Source organism: Schistocerca cancellata, chromosome 2 (assembly GCF_023864275.1).
Source record: "Schistocerca cancellata isolate TAMUIC-IGC-003103 chromosome 2, iqSchCanc2.1, whole genome shotgun sequence".
Lineage (NCBI taxonomy): Eukaryota > Metazoa > Arthropoda > Insecta > Orthoptera > Acrididae > Schistocerca > Schistocerca cancellata.
Genome location: NC_064627.1, coordinates 585,899,656 through 585,915,251, shown reverse-complemented (window position 1 = coordinate 585,915,251; position 15,596 = coordinate 585,899,656). Strand labels below are relative to the sequence as shown.

The 15,596-nt window shown below is 37.1% G+C and overlaps 1 protein-coding gene across 1 annotated transcript in view; it reads left to right on the top strand.

Annotated features, from left to right (window-relative positions):
* LOC126156694 (putative SLC9B1-like protein SLC9B1P1) overlaps positions 1 to 7,086 on the top strand; it is a 110,055-nt gene extending 102,969 nt beyond the window's left edge. Inside the window, exon 11 of the mRNA XM_049916327.1 lies at positions 4,702 to 7,086. Coding sequence (XP_049772284.1) covers positions 4,702 to 4,893 — 192 coding nt within the window. The 3' untranslated portion in view covers positions 4,894 to 7,086. The remainder of the gene's footprint in view (positions 1 to 4,701) is intronic.
* The last annotated feature ends 8,510 nt before the right edge of the window (positions 7,087 to 15,596 follow it).

Sequence of the window (15,596 nt, the reverse complement as noted above, 5' to 3'; positions counted from 1 at the left end):
TGTTTAGCGATGTAACACGGTTCCATACTTCCCCAGATGACTGTCGTCGACGAGTATGGCGACGCCCTGGGCAAAAGTTCTATTCTTCCAAAGTTTTGGAGAGGCACGACAGTGTACTCTGGTATCATTGGGGTGTAACTTCAGCTCACAGCCAGTAGTTATAAAAATGATTTTTTTAAATAATGATATCAATATTTGTATATGTGTTTGGAGAGAGAGAAAGAGAGGGATTTATTTTTGTTTGAGATTTTTACTTTAAGTTGTAACTGGTTCCTGAATTTTGGTTGCTGCCTCCTTGAAAGATCAGCTTCTGCACCAGTTGGAGACATTACAATTTGGAGGAAGTTATTGTTCTTTAAGGTTTAAAATACGACTCTGTTAGTTACTTGGCCGCATTGCGGATAGCTTTGAGCCCAAGTTTTCGTAGCTTTTCATAGCTAAGGGACCACTGTTGTAAGTAAGTAAGATCAAACAGCAATCCGCTTTTCGTGAAAAAAAGGAGATTGCTTGGCACACAAACTTCCTTCAAACTACACGTCCTGCTACATGAAAATTGGTCAGTGGAGTTCAGCACCATACTATTGTACAAGAACATAATCCAATTACTGTAATTAAGAAATTATGAGAGGTTGTTGCTTATTGAATGAAAACTATAGAGAATTTATTTCTTTTCCTGTATTTTAGTGAACTTTGTACACTTACAATTCTGTCGGCAACGACAATTAAGTTCACCCCCTTTTCAAAAAACAATATATTTCTATTCTTCACTTCCAGAAAATTTGTATACATTAATGTTTGGCAACTCTTACACATACTTTACTCGGTTTTATCACTAAAATACCAATTTTCATTAAATGTAACTATGTTCTGAGCGACGGCATAGCAACACGTCATCTTTCCACAAGATACAGATTAACAGTCTTTTTTTTAATAAATCATTTGGTTTTTTTTTAATTTTTTTAGAGTCGTCGTTAATCAAAGATTCTCTAATACTATCGTTGCGGGGGTTGCGCGCTAAAGAGTTTCTTGCTGTCCAGCTACGCTTCACTTCACTTCAAGTACTTTTTGAATCACATTTACATTTACGGTATTTACATACATTACTGTGCTTCTCAGAATAAAATCAGGCACAAATTAGTTTTTAAAAAAAAAAAAAGCAGTGAGGCACACATAACATTACATAGTGATGAGGGAACTCTGATGACACAACAATATGTTGCTGACAACGCACTCCTTCATGTGTTATCCTTCAAGCAACAGTACCGTGGTGCGGTTTATCAACAGTATAGAGCTCGTCTGCACACAGTACGTGTCTGTGTGAACTGTCTGTGTGATTCTGCGGTACTTCCGCGGCCAGAAAGATCCCCAGAGTTGATAGAAAATGGTTGGGAGTAGCTCGGATATCAACTCTGTCCCAGTGCCAGTGTCCAGGATATAAAGGCCAGTTGCAAAAGCTGGAAAGGATACAAAGGCATTATGACACCCTTACCAACCGAATCAGTGCAGTGCACGCATCGACGTCAGAAGGGGGGTAAATTTGCACCGACAAGTGGGCTCATACTGCTAATTTCTTTATAAATTTGACCCGATATTGTAATCATTGAAAATACCACATAGCCTTTCAGCCCATGAGGTTTCATTACATTTTCGTCTCCCCTTCTGGGTGCTTCACTTTCATTGTTAGAGTGTGTATATTGCTTACTACGCATTGTGTACCTTGCACTTCCCTCTTTGATTCTGCATACATTTCCCGCCTCTGCACTTGGTGATTGATACGGGTATGATAACCTTGAGAGATGCATGGTTATGGATTTGGAGTGAATTATGAAACTTGCTGTCAGTGATACGTTGAATTTATACCGATCTAAAGCTTCGTGTATTTGGCTTTGATGAGATGGTAGACGATTCAGAATTATCAGTAATGCGCCAGAGATGCCTGAAATTCTAAAATATACTATTCTGCATTTCTCTCTAGTTTGTTATCAGCAGCCATAACGAAAAATTCAGAGTACACTATACACTTTAAGGCATTACTGGGAGTAAAGTGGCCTTCCTGACTTTTAACATCACTTTGAAATATAGTTGGAACAACCTGGAATAACCTTTATTGGTACATCTTTTAAATACAATCAAAAACTAAGTCAGCTGTCAGTTCTGAAGCCAAGATGTATTACCGCCTATCAACAGTTGTCTATGCTTTACCTGAAAGACAGAAGGCGCTGCAGTTTATTTCCTACATTTGGTTACAATGGCGATATAGTCACAGGAGTGGTATCCAACCACAGAATTATATCAGAATAATTATAATGATTCTAGGTCCACGAATAGTAGATGCTCATCACGTGTCGACCCTGAAAAGACCAATAAACCTATTTAAGAGAAAAAAGGAAGAAAAGCAAAACAAATATTGGAAAAACAGAAGCTCAGGAAACACTTCTCTGTCTGAATTGGGGAAAATGGATCAATAGGCCATAGAAATTAAAACTTTCAAGTTTGCCAATGACATTGTAATTCTGTAAGAGAAGCTGAACGACTTGGAAGAGCAGTTCAACGAAATGGATTATGTCTCGAAAATAAGTTTTATGAGTATCAAGGGTAATGGAATAAAGGCCAATTAAATCAGACAGTTCTGAGAGAATTATATTATGATATGAGCCACTAAAAGTGGTATATGAGTTTTGCTATTTGGGCAGCAAAGTAACTCCCAGTGGCTGAAGTAGAGAAGATGTAAAATACAGAGTACCAGCAGCATGAAAAACGTTTCTGCAAAAGACAAATTTGTTATACTGAATATAAACTTGAACGCTACAAAGACTTTTCTGAAGGTGTTTGTATGGAATGTAGCCGTGTACAGAGAGGCAACGTGATGATAAACCATCCAGAGAAGAACGGAATAGAAGCTTTTGAAATATAGTGCTACAGGAGAATGCTGAAGATCAGATTGTTAGATTGAATAACAGATCGGGAGATAACAATTGACTACAGTGACCAGGTTCAAACAAGTAGTTTGTAGTAGCTATGCATAGATGTGGAGATTTGCATGGGTCTGACTAGCATGGGGAGCTGAATCAAACCTATCTCGAGACTGAAGGCCACCATAACAACAATATGAAAATGGTCTGTTGAACGGCCGTTACGGGTTCCTCTCTCTGTCCTTCTACAACTGATAAGTTGTTCCGTCCTTAATTTCATTGATGTTGGCGAGAGGTTTGACTGCACTGATGGAAAGAAAACCGCAATACCAAAAATCTAATTAACATAGAGTAATTAACTTTCAGTAATAGATCTGTTTAGGTAACATATTTAAGTGATTAACATTGCAAGATCACATGTTGAAGCAAGTCTGAGGTAAGTCATTGCAAATGTGAATGCTGGTATATTAATAACCAGTTTAACTGACAGAATGTTGAAACCTAGCATGCAAATAAGCTTGCATTGTGCTGTACAGTTGCTGGGTGTCAATGTATGGGATTGAATTCCATGAGTGTTGCACTTGCTCGGTCAATACAAGGATGGTTAATGCTAGTTGCAGAAGACACCGAGTTGTCGTTTGATGGTGTCCCATAAGTGCTCGACTGGAGATGGATCTGGTGATCAAGCAGGCCAAGGCAACTTTTCGACGCCCTGTAGAGCGTGTTGGGTTACACCAGCGACATGTGGGCGACCGTTATCCTGTTGGAAAACAACCCCTGGAATGGTATTCATGAATGGCAGCACAGCCAGATTGACGTACAGATTTGCAATCAGGGTGGATGGGATAACAGCGAGAGTGCTCCTGCTGTCATGTGAAATCGCACCAGGAGTAGGTCATGTGTTGTCTACCATGCAGACAGATTGGTTGTAGGCCCTTAAGCGACCACAGCTGGTCTCACCAAAGCACAGTCATCACTGGTTCCAAGGCAGAACCAGCTTTCATCAGACCTTTACCCTACCCTCCAATGGGCTCTTGTTTGACACCACAGGTGTCGCAAACGACGGTGGTTCGGAATGCAGACATTAGGGTGTGTCTCTCAGAGCTGTCCTTGAAGTAACCAATTTGTGACAAATCATTGTATTGTGTCACTGTGGTGCCAAATGCTGCTCTAATTGCTGCTGCAGATGCAGTACGATGTGCCAGAGCCATACGCTGAATGTGATGGTCATTCCTCTCGGTAGCGCCATGTTGCCGTTCAGAGCCTAGTCTCCTTGCGACTGTACACTCTCTTGACCACCGCTGCCAGCAGTCATTTACAGTGGCTACATTCCTGCCAAGTCTTCCTGCAATATCGCAGAAGGACATCCAGCTTCTTGTAGCTATTTTACACTATCTCTTTCAAACACAGTGAGGTGATAATAATGGGGTCTTTGTCGCCTTAAAGTCATTCCTGGGTAACACACCTCACCACGTCCAGTCCCAAAGGTAACTAACGGTCACGACTGTTACAGCGTGTGTTTAAAGCGAACCTGATTTCCTTGGTGGTGCAACTGGTGGTGCGATGTTTTTCCCATCAATGTGTATACTTGTTAGTTTTTTAAATATCTTTGTAACTTTAATGTATTTATAATGTTTCAAAGGCTAGAGGGTTGCAGGGCAGGCATTCACAATTGTCACAGAGTCCCACTGTGTAACGTTGCCTTTGTCATGCTGTGTGGGTCGTAATAAGAACATGGACCATGTTGAGAATGAGCAAGGTATTCTGTGTGGTCCCATGTGTGTTCCAGGCGGCGCTGGGACCAGTGGCACTGGACATAGTACGCTCGATGGTGCAGCCAGATTCAGATCAGCTGCTGTGGGCACGAACCGTGCTCGAGATCGCTGTCCTCGCTATTTTGCTGACTGCACCCATTGGATCTGCTCTCATCATGCTGCTGGGGCCACGTCTTCTTCCACTAGATGCTCAACGTCCTGTCTGAGGTTACCACAAGATTGAGTGTGTGGCACACACCCAGAAGAAGGCCATAAGGGTACAAGATGAAGACAAGGCTAGGCTTGGCACAATGTGAAAATAACATGGATTGCACCTTTCTGAATGTGGGAGTTCTGTCTTACACATGCTATGATTCATTTCTCAAACAGTATGATTGGTGCTGTTATAATTGCTTTCTGACAGGTACTGTCCATCAATGGACATTTGTGCTAGAGGAAGTACAGGTGCGGCAGCATCATATATGTAATGAGCTAGCAAGAATTGTATAATGTGATAAGGGATTTATAACACAGTATATTTTAGGAGGAGAAGCATTAATAAAAATATGCTGTCTATCAATAAACTTTTTATAGATTTCTAACTGTATTATCTTGTAATAAGAACACTTTTTTTGACAACTGACACATGTCACTTTCATTAGGGTTTGTACCATTTCAACTCTCACATAATAATTGTTAGCGTATTTCAGTTGAAAGGACAGTGATCTAGTACTATTCTTGGTCTAAGAAACCCACTTTACATTTTTTCTTGAAGTGCATCCAAGATTCTTTGAGCAAAATATATAGCAAAAACCTTTAGGGACAAAATAAACTCTAAATTACTTGGAGCTTGCCATGAATTGGGGGAAATGAAGCCAACTTTGTCATTTCAAACAGAAAGTTTGTACAAAATTGTCATTGGTGAATAGAGATCTTAATAATGAACTTTCTTTTGTTTCAAAATATGTTGATGTAATCAAAAAAAGATCTTGCTGCTAATGAACTGAACAGTAGTGAAGGAATGAAAAATAAATTTCATTAGATAATAGATGTGATTAAATTACCTTCTTAACATTCTACAGACAATGTATTTTCATCTCACACTTTTAATTTAATGGTGAGTAGTACTTGGAATTTCTCCAATAGAGAATCATGGATTTATGGAGTTGCTACATGACTTCCCAATAGTAACATCCTTGTTAATATGAGTGAAACAAGGTGGCTGGTAGTCTCGTTTTTGCATAGTAGACAGGTGTATCTAAAAGCAATTTTTTCTGGTCAAAACTTTTGTGAGTAGGAAGAATGTTACTAGTGGCTTAGCCAACCCAGTCATCAAGGTTAACTTCCTTTGATATTTTTTTCTTAAGTGGGGCATGTGGGCTTTGGACCAAAGAATCTATCTATCTACAGTATTCTACAGTGATAAATAAAATCGAAGAGCGATTGTGGGAGTATGCAGGTAATTCCTTGCTGTACACATACATATTATACTTTGTGTACAAAGATGATGCATAACTGTATTTAGAACAATGTGTAGCATGATTTGTCCATCTGTTGTAAAACATTGAAAGCAGTCAAATCGGATTCAGCAATGATTTATATCCATAACATTTTTTTCTGATTTAATATACGAATTTGCAGATAAAATGACAAAAGTATGAGTATTAAAAATGCAAACTGAATGAAAACCTTTTTCCTCACCACAGAATTAAACAGTTATTTGTAAGCAACTCCATTATCCTTAAAGATTTCTGTGTCTTTCTATTTTGCTCAATTCACTATGGCCAAAAAGTTTTATTAATCTTATTGTCAGATCACCACAATATATCAAAAATATTCAGAGTACATTCAGATTTGATCTTGGTATTGAATAACTTTAATTTTTCTCATTTTTTGTGTGAAAATCTGAAGCTGTGCTTATTTTCTCCAATTTGCATTAGATGTCAAGCATGAAGGGTTTGCCATTCAAACTGTCTTTAGAGGTCCACCTGAGACAATTATGAAGAGACATTTCAGTGAAGGTCATCTGGAATAGTGAACAAAACCTTTTTTTATGTTGTCATAAATTCTAAAGAATTTTACTGACATGACTCCAGATGCAGAAGTTCACAAACATACTTAAGTTACAGTCTCATTGGTTCCTGTGATAGTGTTAGCTGAAACAGACAACGATGTGAATGCAGTTCAGATAGGTGCAAAGAGTGATTTTGTTCTTAACATCAGCTTTTATATACTAACTTAAACTATGTCATCTGATTCAGTATAATTCTGTGGGACACTAGTCCTACAAGATAATAATGTAACAGACACTTAGCAATAAAAAGAAAATATAAAAAAATCTTATAAATATGAAATACAGGACTTGACTGTTAACAAAATGTAAATTGTAGACACTATCAGATTTATGACTTATAAAAATATTCAAGAATGGAAACTTGTATTTCATTATATTTTCTGTTACTCCCAGATTCACAAGACTATATTTGCTAACAGGCCCATATTAATGAATGTGTATAGAACATGTGAAATGTATGCAAACACACACACACACACACACACACACACACACACACACACACACACACACACACACACACACACACACACACACTGTAGGAGACACAGACCATTTACACAAATTTTCATTTATGGAAGATTTTTGAAGTCAGTTTAACGTCAGGAAACAAATTCGTAACTTTTGACTGATTTTGTAGATAACTGCTTTAACAAAAGTATTTGTCACTATAAAAAGTTTAGAAATTTTGAATTTGATATACAGAAATGAATTAATGTGCCTCTTACAAATATCAAATTACTTATAATTAAATAAATCAATGTTTTATAATCAGTTAACAAATTTCATAACAATTTCTGAGATGTACCTTCACCCAGACATTTACCAATATATAAATGAGAAGCAATACAATGGAGTTCAGTAATGTTCAAAATGTTTCTTATAGTCAAAAATTGAGATAACTGTCATACTTACTATGCTAAGCAAAAGAATTTAGATGATTTAACTAACGTGTGTACAAAACACAAATTAAGTAAGTGTACCAGAAAGTCATTTTCTTATTATCGTATACCGATAGTAACAATAACATCAAAAATAGTACTATGGCACAATTTCTAAAGCTTTTTCATATTTATCACCAGGTTTTTATTTTTCCATGTGGACAGCTCTCAGTAAATCACTAATAAACACTCTTGAACTGTTGTCCCTTAGTGGAAACAATGTGTACGGTACTGTACAATATTATTATCATTATTATTATTATATCGTTATAAACTGGATTTTAAGGCCAATATCATGTATTCAAATAATATGGTAACTTGAATATATGTTGTAATTTTGTCATTTCTCATGCCTTTTGAAACTTGTTTTATTATACATATTTGTGCTTTTATGGCACTTCTGTGCATAAACATAACATCTTCAAAGATAGTTACTCATTTTTTATCATGTATTTCTTGACTATTTATTCTTAGATTTCATGATCATTATAGATATATTTTTATTTTTTTCTGCTTGCCTTTCATCCTGTTTCAGCACTAGGAGTTGCAGTTCTGGCTCTTTCCATTCCTCTTACAAGCTGTAACCAGCAACAACTGGTCTTACGTTATCTGATGGAACATTCCTAATCAACTTTTTGTCTACATCACCATGAATGGATAAGAAGGAACTTCGTTTTTGTTATTCTATTTGTATGATATTATATAACTGTGTTGACTTTAAAATTTAATATTATAAGAATTTTAAGCAATGTGTTTTATTATTTAGTAATTAATATGAGACACATGAATGCTAAATTTACCAATTATCCATTTCTGAAGCCTATTTCAGTCCCAATACCACAATTTTGTTTGTATTGATACTGCTGATTTTTGGTACTGTAAATATATTCTTTTCTTTTTCTCCTTTTCCAAAAGTAAAAACAAACAATAACTCTAAATTACGATAGTAATGAACAAGTTCTGAAAATAGATGTTTCCAAATCTGTTACAGCTTTTGAAATCAAATATACAAACTTGTCATAAGAAAACCCATGCAAAATTCCATTGTTTGTTAAAGTTCTCTTTCAAATACAGCAAGAGCTCCTCATTTGGCAATATGCCACTTCAGAAAGGAACCAACCCAGTTTGGAGAAATTACTTAAAGAAGTATCCACAGTTCACTGAAAATATTGAAATTAGATTGCAGAACAAGAGAACACTCTACCTTTGTATCTCAGTGCTGAAGTGCAGTTTCATTTCATTCATTAATTTCAGTATGTTTACTCCTGGGGAATGATATTTAATACAAGTACACACTGAATTTTCTGATTTACATTCCAAGTTATATGATAAGAGCTGGTATTATTTATCAAAGTTATATACACAGAGACAATACATTTGACTTGTCATTGATATTAATTGCATTACATGCCACAAATTACAGTCACAAAATTTCAGGTATCTCATAAATTGGTATCTTCCATGAGATGGTATTTGTTAAATCAACCTAAAGGAAAAAGTCTTAAACACAGCCACCTGCTCAGGCTCACATGTGTCAGTGTCCTATTACTCCATTATTTGGCCAGCAAAGCATATATGTAATTCTTCACTTAGTAGTATGAAACCTATCTCGCCTTTTTAACTAAAAATATTTAGTGAACATCTGACTGGTGTCAAATGTGTTTTCCTTATTTAAGAAAATACTTTACACTATCAAAAATGGAAAAACTCAAAAATAGGCATTTTTCTAGTTTTCTGCTAATTATTTGGAAACACAAAGTTGTCTAATTTTTCCACGAAACGGTGCTGAGTGACTTTTTTCCTCAGACCAGCCATATGGTGTGTAGTGCATGTTAATGTTAGTGTAATTTTCAGTGCCACCATCAAAACCCAACACCTCATTCCTCAATAGGCTATGTTGTTTGTACAAATGACAGAATGAAAGCTTTCAGAATTTGTAAAAATAAAAGGTGTTGAAGAAACTTAGGTAAATGACATTGCACTATAATTTATTTGGCATTTGGTAATAACAATAGCTATCAAAATGTTATGTTATTGATGTATTAATTTTAAAAAAATTTCAAAGGCATTTCATCCTTTTCATGCTTCATGCTCCATTGCCTTTGTCTTCACTTGATTCATGTGCAAAATGAGAATATATATCAGTATGTTACACCTAAGTGAGAAAATGGAAGACTAATTTCAGTTCACACCAGATAGTAGGAAAATAATTATATTAAATATATAAAATAATTATATTATAAATATAATAAATTAGATTGAAACAAAGGTACAGTGTTTTTTACACTAATCTGGCTGTAATCTTTCACAATGAGAAATTTTAATAACAACAAAATTAAATACTGCTTACTTTCATCTGCAGCAGTTTTTATTTCAGTCTTCTGTTCCTCCTCTACTTCCACCACATCATCTTCTAAGGCTTGCCAATTCAGGTGGCTGACATTCTCACAAACTGTGTAGCAGGTGATGCAAAGTTTCGAGCAGTATGTGACCGAAACGTTCATATCTTCTACAGGCCTAACTACGCCTGTTGTTGTTGTGGTCTTCAGTCCTGAGACTGGTTTGATGCAGCTCTCCATGCTACTCTATCCTGTGCAAGCTTCTTCATCTCCCAGTACCTACTGCAACCTACATCCTTCTGAATCTGCTTAGTGTATTCATCTCTTGGTCTCCCTCTACGATTTTTACCCTCCACACTGCCCTCCAATACTAAATTGGTGATCCCTTGATGCCTCAGAACATGTCCTACCAACCGATCCCTTCTTCTGGTCAAGTTGTGCCATAAACTTCTCTTCTCCCCAATCCCAATACTTCCTCATTAGTTACGTGATCTACCCATCTAATCTTCAGCATTCTTCTGTAGCACCACATTTCGAAAGCTTCTATTCTCAGTATTGCCTCACGTGTTCCAGTATTTCTACGGAATCCAAACTGATCTTCCCCGAGGTCGGCTTCTACTAGTTTTTCCATTCGTCTGTAAAGAATTCGTGTTAGTATTTTGCAGCTGTGGCTTATTAAACTGATTGTTCGGTAATTTTCACATCTGTCAACACCTACTTTCTTTGGGATTGGAATTATTATATTCTTCTTGAAGTCTGAGGGTATTTCGCCTGTTTCATACATCTTGCTCACCAGATGGTAGAGTTTTGTCACGAGTGGCTCTCCCAAGACCGTCAGTAGTTCCAATGGAATGTTGTCTACTCCCGGGGCCTTGTTTCGACTCAGGTCTTTCAGTGCTCTGTCAAACTGTTCACGCAGTATCGTATCTCCCATTTCATCTTCATCTACATCCTCTTCCATTTCCATAATATTGTCCTTAAGTACATTGCCCTTGTATAGACCCTCTATATACTCCTTCCACCTTTCTGCTTTCCCTTCTTTGCTTAGAACTGGCTTTCCATCTGAGCTCTTGATATTCATACAAGTGGTTCTCTTATCTCCAAAGGTCTTTTTAATTTTCCTGTAGGCAGTATCTATCTTACCCCTAGTGAGATAAGCCTCTACATCCTTACATTTGTCCTCTAGCCATCCCTGCTTAGCCATTTTGCATTTCCTGTCGATCTCATTTTTGATACGTTTGTATTCCTTTTTGCCTGCTTCATTTACTGCATTTTTATATTTTCTCCTTTCATCAATTAAATTCAATATTTCTTCTGTTACCCAGGGATTTCTACTAGCCCTCGTCTTTTTACCTACTTGATCCTCTGCTGCCTTCACTATTTCATCGCTCAAAGCTATCCATTCTTCTTCTACTGTATTTCTTTCCCCCATTCCTGTCAATTGTTCCCTTATGCTCTCCCTGAAACCCTGTACAACCTCTGGTTCTTTCAGTTTATCCAGGTCCCATCTCCTTAAATTCCCACCTTTTTGCAGTTTCTTCAGTTTTAATCTACAGGTCATAACCAATAGATTGTGGTCAGAGTCCACATCTGCCCCTGGAAATGTCTTACAATTTAAAACTTGTTTCCTAAATCTCTGTCTTACCATTATATAATCTATCTGATACCTTTTAGTATCTCCAGGTTTCTTCCATGTATACAACCTTCTATCATGATTCTTAAACCAAGTGTTAGCTATGATTAAGTTGTGCTCTGTGCAAAATTCTACCAGGCGGCTTCCTCTTTCATTTCTTAGCCCCAATCCATATTCACCTACTACGTTTCCTTCTCTCCCTTTTCCTACACTCGAATTCCAGTCGCTCATGACTATTAAATTTTCGTCTCCCTTCACTATCTGAATAATTTCTTTTATTTCATCATACATTTCTTCAATTTCTTCGTCATCTGCAGAGCTAGTTGGCATATAAACTTGTACTACTGTAGTAGGTGTGGGCTTCGTATCTATCTTGGCCACAATAATGCGTTCACTATGCTGTTTGTAGTAGTTTACCCGCATTCCTATTTTCCTATTCATTATTAAACCTACTCCTGCATTAACCCTATTTGACTTTGTGTTTATAACCCTGTAGTCACCTGACCAGAAGTCTTGTTCCTCCTGCCACCGAACTTCACTAATTCCCACTATATCTAACTTTAACCTATCCATTTCCCTTTTTAAATTTTCTAACCTACCTGCCCGATTAAGGGATCTGACATTCCACGCTCCGATCCGTAGAACGCCAGTTTTCTTTCTCCTGATAACGACATCCTCTTGAGTAGTCCCCGCCCGGAGATCCGAATGGGGGACTATTTTACCTCCGGAATATTTTACCCAAGAGGACGCCATCATCATTTAATCATACAGTAAAGCTGCATGCCCTCGGGAAAAATTACGGCCGTAGTTTCCCCTTGCTTTCAGCCGTTCGCAGTACCAGCACAGCAAGGCCGTTTTGGTTATTGTTACAAGGCCAGATCAGTCAATCATCCAGACTGTTGCCCTTGCAACTACTGAAAAGGCTGCTGCCCCTCTTCAGGAACCACACGTTTGTCTGGCCTCTCAACAGATACCCCTCCGTTGTGGTTGTACCTACGGTACGGCTATCTGTATCGCTGAGGCACGCAAGCCTCCCCACCAACGGCAAGGTCCATGGTTCATTTTTAACGTGAAATTGGACCAAAAAAGTTATTACATTATTAATCATTTCAATATTGATCTGTTACGAACAATACTTTAAATGAAAAGAGTTTCCAGCAAACTTAATTTATAAATAGGTGACCATTGAATACATTTATTGTTCTTGAGCCCTGAGAGACTATTCTGCGTCATGTTCTTAAAATATTTGTGACGAAAAGTAATTGTTGTAAGTGGAAAATTTAAAGAAGGACACACACACACACACACACACACACACACACACACACACACACACACACACACACACACATATATATATATATATATATATATATATATATATACACACTCAATGTGGGAATTTACTTCAATATTGGAATCAGGAAACTGTTTAGGTAAATAACAATTTCAAACCATTAGTTTGAATTACTCTATTATTCAGATCTGCATCACATATTTGGCAATACTCACTGAACTATCTGTACTAAATGTAAGGTCTTCCACTTGCCTTGAATGTCTGGATGGTGAGTTGCTGTTGAGAGGTTGTGGCAGATGAACGATTCTTCATGTTGCAGTATGGTTGCATTTATTGAAACGAGCCACTGTGCCTCTGGCTGCTGTTATGCCCTTGGCAGCTGCACCCACAGTCGCCATCCATATTAATTAAGAACCTCTTGCATTCCACAACTTAAATGGTGGAGAACACTTTTCCACATCATTTGCTACTACCACTTTCAACTATTAGCACTGGCTACACTGATTCACAATTCTCAAAATCGCTAGTGAAATGCGACTCACGCCCACGCCCTCTGCCTTTCTTTGACTAACTGTCTTTTCTCTCGCTTTGCACACGATTTGGCTGTGCATGGTCCCCTTGTAAACCAAAAAGAAAAACCAAAATGTATACCCTCCCTAATGGCATTTATTTATTTCTGTTAATTAAAAACTATTAAATATGAGAGAGTTTCAGTCAGTTTCAATTGAAAATCAACTTAAAACTGCTAATAATTAGTGGAGGGTATGTGTGCATTTAAATACTTTGCATCACATCACTTTCTAGCTGTAAAGAATTACCGTGCATCACTGGTATGAGAAATTTCTCTTACAAAATGCGAAAAAAATTATAAAAACGACCGCATATACATTCAGGTTATGTTACAAGTGGATATCTGTTTTTCAACAGCTACAAGAGCAGCCGTGACACCCAGTTCTGCACTTGCTTGCCATTGAAGTCAGAATAACATCGGATGGTAGCAGTTGAAGCATAATGGTTCGAAACAGGTGATCTTTGGATCTTTTCCAACGACACATCTCTCAGTGTTTACTCCTGCCCACCCCACTGTTGTATACTGTGATACATGCAGAGAATATGCTGGCAAGCAGAATCCTCAGTTGGTGGCAGAGACTCGATGCTGAGATCTGTTCTGAATGCTGATTTCATGTAGCTTCTGTATCTGAGGTAGTTCATAGACTGCCCACTTATGCAGGCTGACCAAATGTCCCAGTTTTTCTGGGACAATTCCGATTTTCACGTACATCTCCTGGTGTTCTGAGGAAGTCATTTGGGACACATAATTGTCCTGGTTTTAATCAAGATATAATATGTGTGCCATAATATTTCTTGTTTAATAAAATACTTGTGGAAAACAAGTTTCCTAGAACATATATTTTCACATTACCCTCTATAAGCCCACCACATTTGGTTTAACTCGTCTTTTGTCTAAATAAAGAATAAAATATATGTTGAAAATAAAAGCTGGCATTGCTTACCCCTGCCTCTAACTTGCCAACCTTTGAGTTTATGGTACTCAAGACAAGTAAACCAAAACCAAAGACGGTTTAAAGCAGCATCACTTAAATGATTTCTCCTAACATGACTCCAGCTACGTGGAAGTTAATATTGTGAAGAATGTGAATGATGTGGCATGTGTTAGCAGTCCTTATTGAATATTGCTTGTCATATACGCATACTTGTTCCAACAGTCTGCTGTCAAACTAAACCTTAAATTTTAGTATGAAATATATAATTTGTATCTGATTACTGATTACCAATATTATAGAGTTTTTAGGAGTAACAAATTGTATCTAAATGATAAGTACCTAGTAAGTGGCTAAATGTTACAGAAAATATATCCAAGTTATTACAATAAGAAAGTATATATGTCAGTCTTCTTTATTTCTTAAGAAAAGAATTTTATTTATGTGTAATTTACCTACATGTTTCTTTCCAATTTACAAAATGAAGATACATACTTACTATGTGTTTTTCAGATGCTGCATTGTCATAGCCCTATCATCAGTTTCAAAATATCACTATAACTGACAAGAAAGGTAAGTGTAAACAAAGTAATTAAGTTATGTATAAAATAGTAACATAGTTCTCCTGGGTTTTTCTCTTTTAAATCTGGTCAGCCTACACTTGCGCCACCATACAACTTGATGAGGATGTCACCACGTCCCCACTATGGCATTCAGATCTTAAAATATTTGTATACCTCTTTGCAATTCAGGATTTTTCTTCAGTATAGTGCATTTCACTTTGCCCTGATTGTATGGAGCGGAAGTAGCGTCACAGGCATTGACTGATTGCAAGAACAGGATATTCTCTCAAATAGAGGCCAATTCCCTGACAAGAGCAAACCTGCTGTTTAATTTTGCCTCTCACTGGTTTCATCAATAATACAGTACTTTGTTGATCTCAGCTTTGAATCACGCTAATGTCAACATGCACCACATGCCATTCAGTTGGTCTGATGAGGTATATCACTGAGAACTATTTTTTGGGAAGGTTACCCACTTTCTTTTCATAAGTGAAGAACTTTGCCGAAAATTGCGCCTTTTCCGAGTCATAGGCGAGAAGTCCAAAATAACTCACATTTTTCTTAGTTTTTCCATTCCTGAC